Consider the following 15398-nt stretch of genomic DNA (forward strand, 5'->3'; position numbering starts at 1 on the left):
AAGCTAGCTACATTTCTGAGGACCCTTAGCTACTTTCTGTAGAACTTTCTTCTAGATATTTCCTGCTAATTAGCAACAAAATAGCCATTTTCACTCCGAACCGTTCTTTGTTTCAGCTGTCATCAAGGATATAAATGTTACAGATACAAAGAACGTCACTGGCACTGTAGCTCACCTAGTAAGACGTCGGACTCTCGTGCAGAAAACCTGGGTTTGATTCTGGATGTGAACATAGTTTATTTAGAGTTTCTTTTTTACATTAATGGTATATTTTTTACAGTAAGATGCCCAAATTTTTATTTGAGACTCGCCGAACGGCATTGAAATCACAGATAAAAAAGATGTGGGTTCAACTTTCATTTTGGAACAATTTTTCAAGCAAGGGAAGGGAATGATCTGAGCATGCAGGAGGACTGACCCATCATAAACCTTTGTCGCTGTGCTGAAGAGAAAGGTACAGAACCACATTATTTAATTAATTAGCTGCACGTTCTCCTGTCCTCTGTCCTCCGGGCCACACACACACACACACACACACACACACACACACACACACACACACACACACACACACACACACACACACACACACACACACACACACACACACACACACACACGGAGCTGACTGTCTCAGCTGTTATTTTCGTTAAGGAGTGTGCACGTCCACATGCGCGCCTCGTGCACGAGCCTACTACTGAAGCTGCCGTTACACTTTGGGCCTGAGGGGGCAATCGCGAGCATAAAGATTCAAAACTCCGTAAAGTCCCTTTAAGCACCAAAACTAAAGTTTCTGGGTGAAATCTTCAGAAGGAAGTTCGTTAGACTTTTATGAGCACGTTTTTACTTTGAAAGGCCAGTTTTTAAGCAGGAAAAAATACTCTAAAGCAGAAACAATAAGTGAAAACTACATGTTAAACAATATTGTTCCATCAAAAAATATCAACAACAAAAAACCTGAACAGTTTTAGAAACCACAAATTAAGCAATAAATATTCATCTGCAAAAATGTACGACTCAGTTTATGAAACGCGTTTCATTGATTTCTGAGTTCACAGCAAAATTAAGCTGCTGATCACAATCAGCCAAAATCTGACTTTTTTGAGGGTTGGTGAATGCATCACAGCTAAGCAGAGAAAGAAAGAAAGAAAGAAAGAAAGAAAGAAAGAAAGAAAGAAAGAAAGAAAGAAAGAAAGAAAGAAAGAAAGAAAGAAAGAAAGAAAGAAAGAAAGAAAGAAAGAAAGAAAGAAAGAAAGAAAGAAAGAAAGAAAGAAAGAAAGAAAGGAGTTGCACATGAATGAGAAATCCCATAAAACCCATAAAACCTGAATGGTGCATCTTTAGAAATTTAAATGAAAAGCACTAAAAATGTTCACTTTGTATCTCTGGAGTGGGACAAATGAAGCTAGCCTGGCCTGCCGCGCTTCTCGTTTTCAGTCTGTTCAGTATAATTGTTTTCCTAACAAATCAACAAGTTATCAATAAAAACGTTTACAGAAGGGTACTCTCACTTAGAGAAGAGTTTAGTTTGTACAGAAAGAACAAGTTTGTTGATCAAAACTGACGATAATAAACAGACTCTGGATCAGTTTCAGCTCAGAACAGAAATTCACTTGGACCAGCGTTCCTGTGTGTGTGTGTGTGTGTGTGTGTGTGTGTGTGTGTGTGTGTGTGTGTGTGTGTGTGTGTGTGTGTGTGTGTGATCACACTGCTAAAACACACTCATTCAGCAATCAGGGGTCACATGCAGAAGGAAGGGAGGCATGTCAATGGAGCTGTGAGGACGAAGAGGAGCAGAAGGAGGAGCAGAAGGAGGAGCAGAAGGAGGAGCAGGAGGAGGAGCAGGAGGAGGAGCAGAAGGAGGAGCAGGAGCAGGAGCAGGAGCAGGAGGAGCAGGAGCAGGAGGAGGAGCAGGAGGAGGAGCAGAAGGAGGAGCAGGAGCAGGAGCAGGAGGAGGAGCAGGAAGTCCATGCAGCACTGAAGCTACAGCGGAGCCGAGAAGGAGAGTCAGAGTCTGTTAGAGCTGCTTACCTTTTCTTAGATAAACGTTATCTGAGAAATGAAAACACATGAAAAGGAAATAAATACAGCAGGTAAACATAGCATCGCACACACACACACACACACACACACACACACACGCACACACAAAATAATATACCTCTGGATTCATCCTCGCAGGAGGATGTAGCACAAATATAATTAATTGTTTTCATTTGCTGTAATAAAAATCCATGAAGTGAGTTTTTCTGGTGAAAAATGAATCAGCACTCCTGCAGATGGCTGGAGGGCGTCCAGGGCCGGCCCAAAGCCCACCCACCCCCTTCCTCATCGCTCCACAACACCCACCACCCCCCGCCCAAGCACAAGAACCGATCCTTAAAGCCGGGGCATTCGATTCTGTGACTGGAGGGCCGGTATCCAGCACGTTTTGGTGGTTTCTCTTCTCCAAAACACTTGATTCAGAGGTTGAATCGCCTGTCTATTGTCATTAAATGGTAAGGATCTTTAAAGTAAGACGATGTTTAATTTTAGAAAATGTTATAATCTCATCAAAAATCTTTAAAGGTGCAATATGTAAGAATTATACTGTCAAAATGATCACAGAACAGTCTGACGCACTGGTGTCAAACTCTGGTCCTCGAGGGCCGCTATCTCACTTGTTTTACTGTTTTCCTTCTTTCAACACACTTGATTTCAATCAGCAGGTGATTAACAGGCTTGTGGAGAACTTGGTGAGCTGCTGCACAGGTGAATCAACCGTGCTGGAACAGGGAAACAACAAAAACATGCAGGACACCGGCCCGCGAGGACAGGAGTGACACCCCTGGTCTAACGTCTAGTCATGTTGGAAGGCAGCGAAACAGATTTCGTTCTAAATCGTCGTCCATTCAAATAAAACCAGAGAAGGGCATAGTCACTGTTTACGCTCCGAGTCTGTTCTAAATAAACACAAAAACTGCTTTACGGTCTGAGATTTGTGTTTGAGAGTTAAAACACTGATTTTTAGTTTCATAGCAAAATATAGACGGCAAGAATTACACAGAGCAAACACTAAACCATGTTTTTGGTCAAGAACCATTAAAAATACTAACAGGAAGTGACTCTTGGGCCCCGAAAAATCTAAGTCCGCCCCTGCATTTTGACAAAGTTGCATCTTAAAGCTGATTTAGGAGCAACATTAAAAAAACCTTCATCATTTAAGATAAAAAGTCAGAACAAAGATCATGAATTTGTTATTTATTCTTGGTTGTTTTTTTTGGTGGGAATTGTGTCGTAACCATAAATCCTGAGAGCCACGCCCACAAGAAGTGGCAGCAGTTACAGTTTTAGATGCAAAGGTAATAATGAAGCAAGAGTTTTTCAGAAAAATACTCTGATTTTCTATGAAAGATACTATTTTATCTTTTTTATTCCTCATTTGTTCATTTCCCCGTACGGATATGATAAACAGCTACTGACTTCCTGTCAGGATCGAAGCAGCTTTGTCAAAAATAGACCAGGTGTTTATTTTTAAACACGCTGCAGGAAAAAATAAAGATGAATAAACTAAAACAACTCTGAATAGCTCTGAAGAATAAAGATTTATGATATGAATAAAACAAGCTGAAACCCGTTGTTACAGCCTGATTTATTTATGGAAAAATTTAACTACCGACCATCAGATGAGAGTAAATTCATCTGGTTCTATTTCATTAAAAATAAATCAAATAAATGACCGAAAATAAATTAAATGAAAATTTACCACATTTAAGAAACAAGATTTTCTTCAAAGAGAAATTACAAAGTTATTTATTTATTTATTTGGCAAAAAGTCATTTTCAGCCAAAATGGGGGAAAAAACAAGCAAATAAACAGGATTTTCTAAATGATAAACAAAAACTTTATAACTTTTAAAGTGGTATTTTCCTCCCACACCATTCTCCTTCTCTTGAATTTTGTCTAAATTTAACATTCATTGTTTTCTAAAACAGATTCTCTAAATAAATTCCAGTTAAAAACACATTTATATGCAGAACAGTACGAAAGTCTACGCTTGTTGTTGGTAAAGCGACAAAAACGGGATTAAACGGGGTGAAATAGTCAGTTTGTTTGGTGGCAAAAACAAACAAATGAATTTCCTGTGGATGAAACATCTAAGATTCAGAAAAAGAAGACGAAGAAGAGCGTTGGAGCTGCGGGACACTGAAGCCGGATAGATCCAGGTCGTCTCCACGACGACCGAGCAGGAATCCATCCATCAGACAGAAAAGTGTGGAGAGAAACAAACGAGCTAATCAAAGGCGTGAGGCGTCTGAACGAAGCTGGAAACATCTACCAGTAAAAGGAGTCCTCCACGGACTTCTACAGCTTTAAACAATTTTGGGAAGGGGGGGACAGGGGGGACATGTCCCCCCACTTTTTCCAAAGTCAAGGTTTGACCCCTGCACTTTTTACCATCCAAAACCAATATTACGCTATATTAAATTGACACTGGTTGAGCTCTAGGACCAAGCGGAAAACAACCATTTGTGTTGAAGCCTGTTTCCCATTAGAGCATACTGTAAAGATCCCCCCCCCCCCCCCCCCCCCCCCACACACACACACACACTTCTACGGTGAAAATTACGTCCATGGTTACTGGTCAGAATTTTAACCCCACAGGTAGAGCACACCTGAGTCCAAGTCCAACCTGAATTCCTACTAGTCTTATTTAAACAAGAAGAGGTGTGTATGACTGTTTGTGATTTAAAATCACACTGAAAGTAAAACAAGTTAACAAAGGCAGGAATATGGGCTGAAATCTGACACCTGGGATTATGTAGGGCAATGGTGTCTAATTCTAGTCCTCCAGGGCCGTTGTCCTACATATTTTAGAGGTTTCTCATCTTCAGCACAACTGATTGTAATCAGCAGGTGATTGCCAGGCTTCTGCAGAGCTTGATGAGCTGCTGAACAGGGAATTCAGGCCTAGTCCACATGTAGCCGGGTTTTTAAAAAACGAATATCCGCCCCTCCAAAAACGTGCATCCACACCACCTCGTTTAAAAAATAAACTCTGTCCACACGTACCCGGATAAATACGTTGTTATGGACATGCCAGACCTGTAGGCGGCAGTACTTCCCCCGTTCTTAACCTCGTCCTTCTTCTGTGGTCTTCCGCAAGGAGCAGTAATTCCGCTTGCAACAACAAACAAGCAAAAAGCGCTTGGACAATTGATAAAGCGAGCGCAGCTCTGAGGGCATCCATGCTGTCGGCTAGTGTAAACACAGGTCGCACACGTGATGTCAGCATTTTTTTGTCGCGGAAAGTGACGTTGCGGACCTTAAAACTCCGGTTTTGTCCGTCCACACGCAGACACCCAAAACGGAGAAAACGCAGATCTTCACTTTGGCCGGAGTTTTTAAAAAGATCCGTTTTCGTGTCAAAAAACAGTTTTCGTGTGGATGACAGGCCAAAACGTAGAAAAATATCTAGGTAGCAGATGCCCGGCTACGTGTGGACAGGGCCTCAGTCACTGAATAATTATTGGAGAATATGCTAAAATAGGACCATTCAAAGAGCAAGTCACCCCCAAATCAACTTATTTTTGCTGATAAACTATATAAATGTGTGTCTACTTGTGCTGCAGACACGTGTAGTCAATAATTTGGTACTTCAGTGCATCTTAGTTAAAATTTAAATATTCTGCCTAAAACTGTCTGTGTTGCGCCGTCGTCAGGTAAAAACTTTGCACTGTATTTGGATTTGAATCTGCCACCGCTATTGGCTAAGAGGTATGCTATGATGTTAACTGGTACATTATGATGTCACAATGGCATTGTGAGCCTGTGTGTGTGTATTTGTCAGCGGCTCCGCCATCTTGGTCTGCCAGGCAACAGCGTTTGTTGCATTTTTCAAACAGGAAGTGGGGGCGAAGTAAGTTTCTTGTAGGGGGTGACTTGCTCTTTAAGATATATTATCAAAGAGCAGCTTCATAAAATCTTGTAAATTTGACCAAAACATTTGCAGCTGAAGGAAAACGTGTACACTGCTTTTGCTCTTTCTACAACAAAGAATATAAAGTTATTGCAGTAAAACTGAAATTTATAAAAGAAGAAAAAAATATCAGCTGAAGAAGGCATGCTTCACGCGTTTAATAACTACATCTGTGGTGGTGTCTAATAGGAATGAATGCCTTGTGAGTCGTACTCTGGGTACTAAAAGCCCTGGCGTTCCTGTTTTAGGATCATTACCAGATCACAGCTGAGCTTCAAGGTGCTTCTCAATGCCAAGGCGCCGGGCCTTGCGAGGCGATGTCTTGCGAGGCCCGGCGCCTTGCTTACGAGGACACGGTCCTTCCCTGGTCAAAGAAAATGGTTAAATGGAACAGACTTGCATCACGTGACCGCGGCTTCTGTGGTAGTAACGTCACGTCACATGACCTGTGAAGTAAGTTATATTTTATACGTATAAGTGTAATATAACTTTATAATGAGCCTTTTACGGTCTTTAATTGTGTATTTGTTAAATTAAATATGTAAGCGAGTTACTACCCACTAGCCACTGAAGCTGCAACTACTAAGCAACTAACCAGCCATAGATAACTAGCCTGGCCTGCCAGACTCCTCTGTTTCATTCTGCACAGAGAAGGGGTCTGGGAACTCTCCTACTGAAATAACCCCACCCCCTGAGAATTCTAACCGAGCCAATCAGCGCTGAGCAGCGTACGTTACACACCACGGCGCTGAGTTTGTCACAAACATGGCGACTGAAGCGGAGTTCGCTGTGGCTCTTTCCTCTGTTCTAAATGACTTGAATGACTTTAAAACCACAACAAGTACTGTATTTTCCGGACTATAAGTCACACTTTTTTTCATAGTCTGGCTGGTCCTGCGACTTATATACCAATTCAATTCAATTCAATTTTATTTATATAGCGCCAAATCACGACAAGAGTCGTCTCAAGGCACTTCACTTAATAAACATTCTAATTCAGGTCAGTTCATTAAGCCAATCAGAAAAAATGTTTCCTATATAAGGAACCCAGCAAATTGCATCAAGCAATCCTTCCTTTGCATTTACAACAATCCTCATACTAAGCAAACATATAGTGACAGTGGAGAGGAAAACTCCCTTTTAACAGGAAGAAACCTCCAGAGGATTCTGGCTCAGTATAAGCAGCCATCCTCCACGACTCACTGGTGATGGAGAAGACAGACACACACACACACACACACACACACACACACACACACACACACACACACACACACACACACACACACACACACACACACACACACACACACACACACACACACACACACGCACGCACGCACGCACGCACGCACGCACGCACGCACGCACGCACGCACGCACGCACGCACGCACGCACGCACGCACACACACATACACCAAGTAGTGTTTCTATAGTTATATTGTGATTTCTTAGTAAATATTCTATGTGGTGAGAGATAAACTTTATTGTATTTATCCGAGTGAATCTATAATTAAACGGGTAAACTAGTAGTAGCACATCCAACGTCAAGGAAAGCAAAAAGTTATTATCAAGAGAGGGAGAATGTTTAAGTGGTTAGCAGCAGTGTGCTAGCCGATGGCCCCCTCCATGAGGCCATTATGTATACCGCTCTGCAGCAGGCCGGCTCCAGACCAGGAATGAGCTCCCCTGCCCCGCCATCACCTGCCGCAGACCGTTGCGCACTGCTGCGGGCTGGCTCCAGTCAAGGTTTCAGCTCCTCTGCCCCGCTGGGAGGGTTTGAAACACCGCCATCCTCTGCTGGAGACCGTGGCGAGCAGCTGCGTCCTGATTGTTTATTCTGTTATTGTTACTGGTACTTGTCTTGCAATGTGAAATGCTTGTTCTCAGATTTTGTAAGAAAAATAATAAAATTTCCCCCCAAAATGCGACTTATATATGTTTTTTTCTTCTTCATTGTACATTTTATGGCTGGTGCGACTTACACTCCGGAGCGACTTACGGTAGAAGCACTAAAAGCCTTTCTTGACGCCATTTTTGACTACAGCTAAAAAACTACAGTGTCACGTGGTACAGTCGGCATTTCTGTCGTTTTTCTGATTGGTTATTTTTGAGATGGCTAGTCCCGCCCCTCATGTGCTTCTCTGCCTGTGAGTTACCAGACTAGCTCGGTGTAGTGTTACGGCTACCGGCCTGGCCAGTGAGATGCAGGAGCCAAGATCACCCAGCCCTGGTGATCAAGCCTGACACCGCCCCTCCTCCTCCTCTCTTCCAGGCTGCTGAGGAGCACAGCTGAGCTGAATCCCGCTGATGACCCACACCTGGGATAAAAGGCTGTGCCTTCAGCAGTCTGGGAGGCAGCAGTGCAGGGGTTCTGCTGTCCTCCAGGCCTCAGATCGTTTTCAACCCCTTCGATTAGAAGAGTTTTAACTTTCATAGTTTTAAACTCTGTGTGATCCACATGGATCTTTGGGTTTACGTCAAACCTACTTGACTCTGTTTTAAGGTTAACTCGGATTTAGTTTTTAGACTTTTATCAACTTCGTTGTGTTTTTAAAACACCTTTAGTTAGGTAAAACTTTTAATAAAGTTTTAACCAGGTGTTTTATATAGTTGATAAGTTGTCTTTTAACTGTTAACCTTACAGTGAATTTTTCATTTTGCTCGTTTTTAGAACCTTTTACAACAATTAAAACCATTTTAACTCCACTGTCGTATTTCTTATGTTACCCCGTCCTTCGCATTTTAACATCTCCTGTCGGGGACGTAAACGGAGGACGAGTCTGGCAGGCCAGGCTAATAGCTAACTGCTATGGATCTAAAAAAAAACATTTCAGATATCATCCCATGGGTAGAGTTGGCTGAATTACATTTAAACTTGAAATTTGCCCCAAAGTAGCTGCCGGCTCCTGATCTGTCATACTGTGGTGTATTTGGGGAAATTTTTGACCAAGGCCAGGCTACAAGGCACCTTCCATGTGTCCTTGCTCAGCTAGCTAAACGGCTAACAAACGGAGAACAGATGCCTCTGTAGAACATGATGAAGTATCTCCTAGGTAACCGGGGCGGGGAAAATACATCAAAGCAAGGTTCCTTGGCATTGAGAAACACCCTCAGACAACAGGATTTGGAGTCTTACTTCCTGATATTTGGACGTCTCTTCTCTGACTGGATAACAGCGACACAATGCTACCATTGCCTGTTTGCTCCACAACGTTGATGTTTTATCTACACAAATAACACAAGCCTGAAATGATCATTCAGTGTGTTTACATGCAGCCAGTAACCCTTTTAAAACCCAAATATTCACAATAACCCGGTTCCGCAGGTCCATGTAAACACCGCCAAAAACCCGGATATGCTCATAACCGGATTTTTAAAAACCCGGTTACTACACCTGGGGTAACCCTTTTCTAACCCGAATGTTTGGTCGTGTAAACGCATACCGGGATGTCCCCATCAAAGTGTGTGTTCTGCGCATGCTCTGTTCGCAAGGAATCTTGGTCTTTTGAGTAGCGAGACGTCTCGTATGCGCCAGAACACCGGAAGTAAACAACAAGTTGGGAGCAACATGGCGAGTCACGGCACAGCACCACACTTTTGGAGTGACGAGGAAACTATAGAGCAAACAAGCGCGGTCGCTATCTCTTCCGAGCTGGGAAACATGTTGTTGTTTTCCGGGATACCGGAACAAGAAGAACTGGAAATGACGCATATTGCATCTGGACGTACTCCATACGTCCTGACGCTACCCCAACGTCCGCATTTACATCGGGTTATGCAAGTTAGGGGTAACTCTTTCTATTTATGCTTGTAAACGGGTTATTCTGATCAACTCAGAAACCCGAATACCGACCTTAACCCGATCATAACCCGGATATTGGCTGCATGTAAACGTAGTCAATAACTCATTCGCTGCCAGCCGTTTCCTGATCAGTAAAGCCCTTCGTTGCCAGCGTTTCTAACCGTTTTTACAGTTTTTTTAAGAGTCACTGAAAATTGCGTGCTAGGATGATGTCGACGCCAAAACAACCAAAACAAAGCGGAGACTCACCTCTTACATCAGGAAGAATCCGTGCGTTTCGAGCGTTATCCGTTCTTTCATAATCCGTTGTTGAATTGTGATCGGCAGAAGCTTTTCCGGTTCGCGCCTCACTTTTTTTACAGGAACGGCCCAAAACGATCTCCTAACACATGGATGTTCTGCTTCCTGATCACGTGACGTGTGACGTACACGGACGAATATCGGCTTTAGAGCTGAGATGTTTGTTCCCACGGTGCGGGGGCTCGTCCGACGCCCACACAGTAAAAACATGCAAATGCAGTGAACGGTTGAATTTAAAATGATGACTTTAGTCATCAATGGCAGTGAATGAATTAAAATAATGGTTTTTCAGGGTTCTACGCCTTTAAAGGTTTGTCTACCTGAGTTTAGCTTAATGTTTAACCCACTAATTTCAAATCAGTCACTGACATTTTAATGGTTTTAAATAAAAACTAACCTTAAATAATGTAATGAACATTAGAAAGTATCTTTCAGTTCACAATGGTATTAAAAATGGTAATGTAATACTGACACTGATGTAAAGCTTTAGTAAACATAAAAACTTGTTCTAGAATGACAGCAACGCAGTTTGGTCATAATTGATTTGGACTAGCTGCTAGCATGTCAGTCTAAAAGGTCACAGACTCTGTTTCTCCAAAGTGAGGCTGTCCCAGAAGCTAGCTGCAGGTGAGGCATCTTCTACACAAGACACACTTCAAAACAGCCAAGTGAATAAAGTTTACCCAACACAATTAATACCTTTCTGTCTAGAAACAGCCTCCTGGAGCTGGTAGCAGAGAAGCTGGTCCTTCTTACCTTCAGGGGGCATCAGCGTCTTGCTGTTCTGCGCGCACCAGCCCACCGGATGCAGCTCAGCCGTCATCACGTCGCACCAGAAGTCGGCCTTGCGGTCGTCGCCGTAGCCGCTGTAGCGCAGTAGCAGAAGCTGGCCGCATGTGGTGATGATGGTGGCCACCCAGTAGGTCTCCGGGTTGCTCTTATTGGCCACTTCCAGCTTCATCCCTGGCTGGAAGCTGCTCTGCAGGCTGATTTCCACCTGGAGGACACATCGAAGGAGTAGATTACCTTCTGATTTGTTTATAGCTTTTGGCGTATTTTGCTTTCTTTCTTAAAAGCTGCTAAAAGGTGAGAGATGTGTATTCTTCTTCTTATTATTATTATTAAATGACTCCTGCCTCCTGTTTTTGTTTGTGTTTTTCTGGATCAGCTCAATATCTAACAGGTTTTAACAAAACTTTACATTCCCACATCTACCGTTTATGGAATCAGTGTTCAAGATGGCCACACTGACCAACGCTAGTGAACGTAAACGGGGCTCAAACTCTTAATTTTACACATAAGACAGCTAACTTTTCATCTGGTGGTAGAAGATGGGTAAAAGGATCAAATCTGACTCTCTTTGTGTAAAAGACAACAATCTATTATAGAAGGTATTCAGTTCTGTGCCTGCAGGGCTGGTATCCAGCACGTTTTAGTTGTTCCTCTGCTCCAACACACACCTTCTCAGTGGCCTACTGGTAGAGTGTCCGCCCTGAGACTGGGAGCTCTGGGTTCAAGTCCTGGTTGAGTCACACCAAAGACTAAAAATGGGACCCAATGCCTCCCTGCTTGACACTCAGTTTTAAGGGGTTGAACTGGGGGGGTTAAACCTAGCCTGACCAGCCAGCCTCATGCTTCCTAATGGGAAGCAATGGGTCTGGGAACGCTCCTATTCAAATAACCCCAGCCCCTGAAATGTTTTAACTGAACCAATCGGTGCTGAGCAGCGTACGTCACACACCGCAACGCTCAGTTTCTAATAAACTACAAAAATGGCACCTGAAGCGGAGTTTGCTGCAGCTCCTTCCTCTGTTCTAACTGACTTGGACACTTCTTTAAAACCACAACAAGTAAAACAGCTGAAAGCCTTTCTTCTTAAAAGACTTTTGCGCCGTCGCCAGACGCCATTTTTTGAATACAGCTAAAAACTACAGCGTCGCGCGGTACAGTCAGCATTTCCGCCTTTTTTCTGATTTTTGAGCTGGCTAGACCCGCCCCTCATGTGCTTCTCTGCCTGTGAGTAACCAGACTAGTTCTCTGTGCAGAAGCAAAGCAGAGGCCAGGCTAGGTTAAACCACCAAATAGTTCCCTTCAGGCCCAGAACTGAATACCCCTGGCCAATTAGCTACCAAAAGCTAACGTGTGCGAGTAACATTTATGTATTACAACAGTTAGTGACTCACAGCTAACTCATTTAACAGAACTGAGGTAAATATCACCAAGTATTCCACCTTTAGTGCGACTTGTTTTAGTTTTATGAATACGAGGGGTGTTTCTCAATGCCAAGGAACCTCGCCTTGATGTCTTGGCCCCGCCCCGGTTGCCTAGGAGATACGTCATCGGGAGCCGCCAAGACGTGTTCCAGTGTTCATGTTCTACCGAGGCGTGTGTTCTCCGTTTGTTAGCCGTTTAGCTAGCTGAGCGAGGATACACTGGAGGTGTCTTGTAGCCTAGCCTTGGTCAAAAATTACCCAGCATACACCGCGGTATTTTCAAAAGGACGGCGGGTCAGAAGCCAGCAGCTACTTCGGGGACAATTTTCAAATTTAAAAGTAAGTCAGCTAATTTAAAATGTTTTTTTTTTAGATCCAAAGAAGTTATCTATGGTTGGTTAGTAGCTTAAGCCTGATTTATGCTTCTCCGTCTGCGTCAGTGCGGAGACACGCAACGCCATTATCCGTCCTTGCGTAGGGCTCCGGCAGGCACGCGAGTACGTACGGAGTCGAGCCCACTTTTTTAAACATCCGTCGAACGAGACAGATTACGCAAGCTTGTGATTGGTCAGGACGCCGCTGTTGTTTACAGCGCCGCCATTGCAAAGAGAGCCGAGGATAATTGGCGGCAGACACGGAGAAGCTTGAAGAACACCTCGCGAAAAAACTCTAAAAATATGAACGTTTTATCCTCCCGTGACTGGAGGAGTGAAAAGATGCGCAGCAAGCGTTTTATTTGTGGACGGAAATGACAGGAAACGTGGGTTTAGAGGTAGGAGAAAGAGACAAATATGTCCGTGTTAAAAGTCTCTTATATACACAAAAAACACAATATAAACACACGATCTTGGACCGATACATGACAGGATACCACAGAACAGCGCTACGCCCTCTGCTGTCCTGCCGGGGAATTGCTTTGCAACACTCTCCAGGAGACGGAGAAATATGAAAGGAAAACGCTTCCGTCAATCCGTGCGTGTCTGTCCCTTGCGGAGCTGACGGAGAAGCATGAACCAGGCTTTAGTAGCTGCAGCTTCGGTGGCTAGCGGGTACTAACTCACTAATATTTTTAATTTAATAAACATATACACAATTTAAAAAGTAAAAGTCTTGTTATATATTTATATTGAAACTAATACGTATAAAATATAACGTTATCTCCTGTGTCACGTGATGTTACGTGACCGCCGTGGAAGCCGCGGTCACGTGATGCAAGTCTGTTCCACTTAACCGTTTTCTTTGACCAAGGAAGGGCCGTGTCCTCGTAAGCAAGGCGCCAGGCCTCGCAAGACGTCGCCTCGCAAGGCCAGGCGCCTTGACATTGAGAAACACCCATGCTAATCAGGCTCAGAATGTCACAGGTAAAACGGTCCGGGTGGAAACAGTTCTCTGTTCTCAACCTTTCAATCAGACAGAATGTGACAATTTTACGATTTCTCTGCTTATGCAGACTCTCAGCTTGTTTAAAGCCTTCATGGTTTTATTGCAACATCACACCCACCCCTTTGTGGTGGCAGCTGAGCGTCACTCGTAACACACATTTGAATATTTTGAGTGCATCAAATCTCACAAGGCGTGGGCAGATTATCTGTTAGCTGTGGTTTTTAAGACGTCACATTTTGCTTCAGTGGTTTAAACATCTCTGTGGTTTAAAAGCTGCCCAAACACTGGCAGAAAAAAACAAACAAACCTCAAAGCTCCAGCTCCCATTTGGAGTTGGTGGTTCTCTCTTTTTTTTTTTTTTTACTTTATTTAAAGAGAGGACATTGCGTATTTATGAACAGCAATACAACCGTAAATATACCAGATTGTAGCCTTCGGCTAATTTCCATCTGCAGTCCTCTGGCAGGTTAATGTTAAGAGAGATGAGATAGACAGCGATATACATTTAGAAAAAGAAAAAACCGTTAGGAACCTATTTTACGAAAAAGACAAGAGTAAAAACAAATAAAAGTATTGTCTATGATTGCATCTTTGAGTTTCCCGTAGTGACAGTTTCAACTGTCTTTGGAAAGCAACAAAACTTGAGCTTTCTCTCACTTGAGTAGGAATGCTGTTCCAAAAAGTCGAGCCCTGGAATGACAGAACGTTCTGAGAAAATGCTGTTCGCCTAAGCGGGAGCTCACAGCCACCTCTAACTGTAGCTGGAGTTCCTCGGGAAGAGTCCCTACGTGATGTTTGAATAATAAAATCATTCAGTGGTGGAGGAGCTAGACCATGAATAACTTTATAGACCAGGCAGGCAGATTTTAAACGTTTAAAATGTTGGAAACTCAAAAGAGAATATTTATCCGGAATCGGACATTGATGATACAACACCGGCTTCTTGTCCAGGATTTTTGTTGCCCTTTCATAGCAGGACTCAACAGGTCTGATGACAGAAGAGGCAGGAAATGAGCAGCTGGTGATGCAATAGCCAACGTGAGACAGAATCATTGAATGTGCCTGCTGCTTTATCTGTCAGGGAAGCTCTTACATGTTTAAAATGACGCAAATTATAATTGACAGTTTTGACAATATTTTGCACGTTTTCTAAAAGATAACGTAAAGTCCTAAAATTTAACATTCTGTGTCAAACATCTTCACCGTGCTTAAGTGTGGTAGTTTCCCCAGCTAACTTCTGCGCATGTTTCAGTAAGATAAAGGGGCAACAACGCGCCAGACCGAGCGTTAAAGGGTTAATCTACAGGCACTCCGCCCATCTCTCTTTGCCAAATTCAAGCTAATGCTATCTTGAAATGAACATCTGCAACCTGCTGAGAGAATTAGCACGCCAATCATCAAAGCACACACGAGTCCTGCTGCTGAGGCCGATAATGTGGCTAATAAAGTCACCAACGTCAACAAAGCAGCTCTTAGAGAGACAGAACAGGAAATCGGGCCTAGCTAGAACTGCTCAAGTATCTCATCAGTGTTCAAAATGATTCTTCCTTTGTGCTTGAGTCCACACAACCACGCGACTCAGTTACATTCACTATCAATCAATCAAATCAATCAAAGCTTTATTTATAAAGTGCCTTCCGCAACCTTGTCAGGAAGCCCAAAGCGCTGAACATTGTACAGTTGTATGTAAATATATTGAATAAATCAACAATAAAAGAAATTCAAATTACAAAATAC

At 43.1% G+C, this 15398-nt stretch overlaps 1 protein-coding gene across 1 annotated transcript in view; it reads right to left on the bottom strand.

The window, feature by feature from the left end:
- sfmbt2 (Scm like with four mbt domains 2) overlaps positions 1–15398 on the bottom strand; it is a gene marked incomplete in the record, with an annotated part of 82618 nt that overhangs the window by 38528 nt on the left and 28692 nt on the right. Inside the window, 1 exon segment of the mRNA XM_070544142.1 lies at positions 10822–11062. Coding sequence (XP_070400243.1) covers positions 10822–11062 — 241 coding nt within the window.

Source organism: Nothobranchius furzeri, chromosome 1, assembly GCF_043380555.1.
Source record: "Nothobranchius furzeri strain GRZ-AD chromosome 1, NfurGRZ-RIMD1, whole genome shotgun sequence".
Taxonomy (NCBI): Eukaryota; Metazoa; Chordata; class Actinopteri; order Cyprinodontiformes; family Nothobranchiidae; genus Nothobranchius; species Nothobranchius furzeri.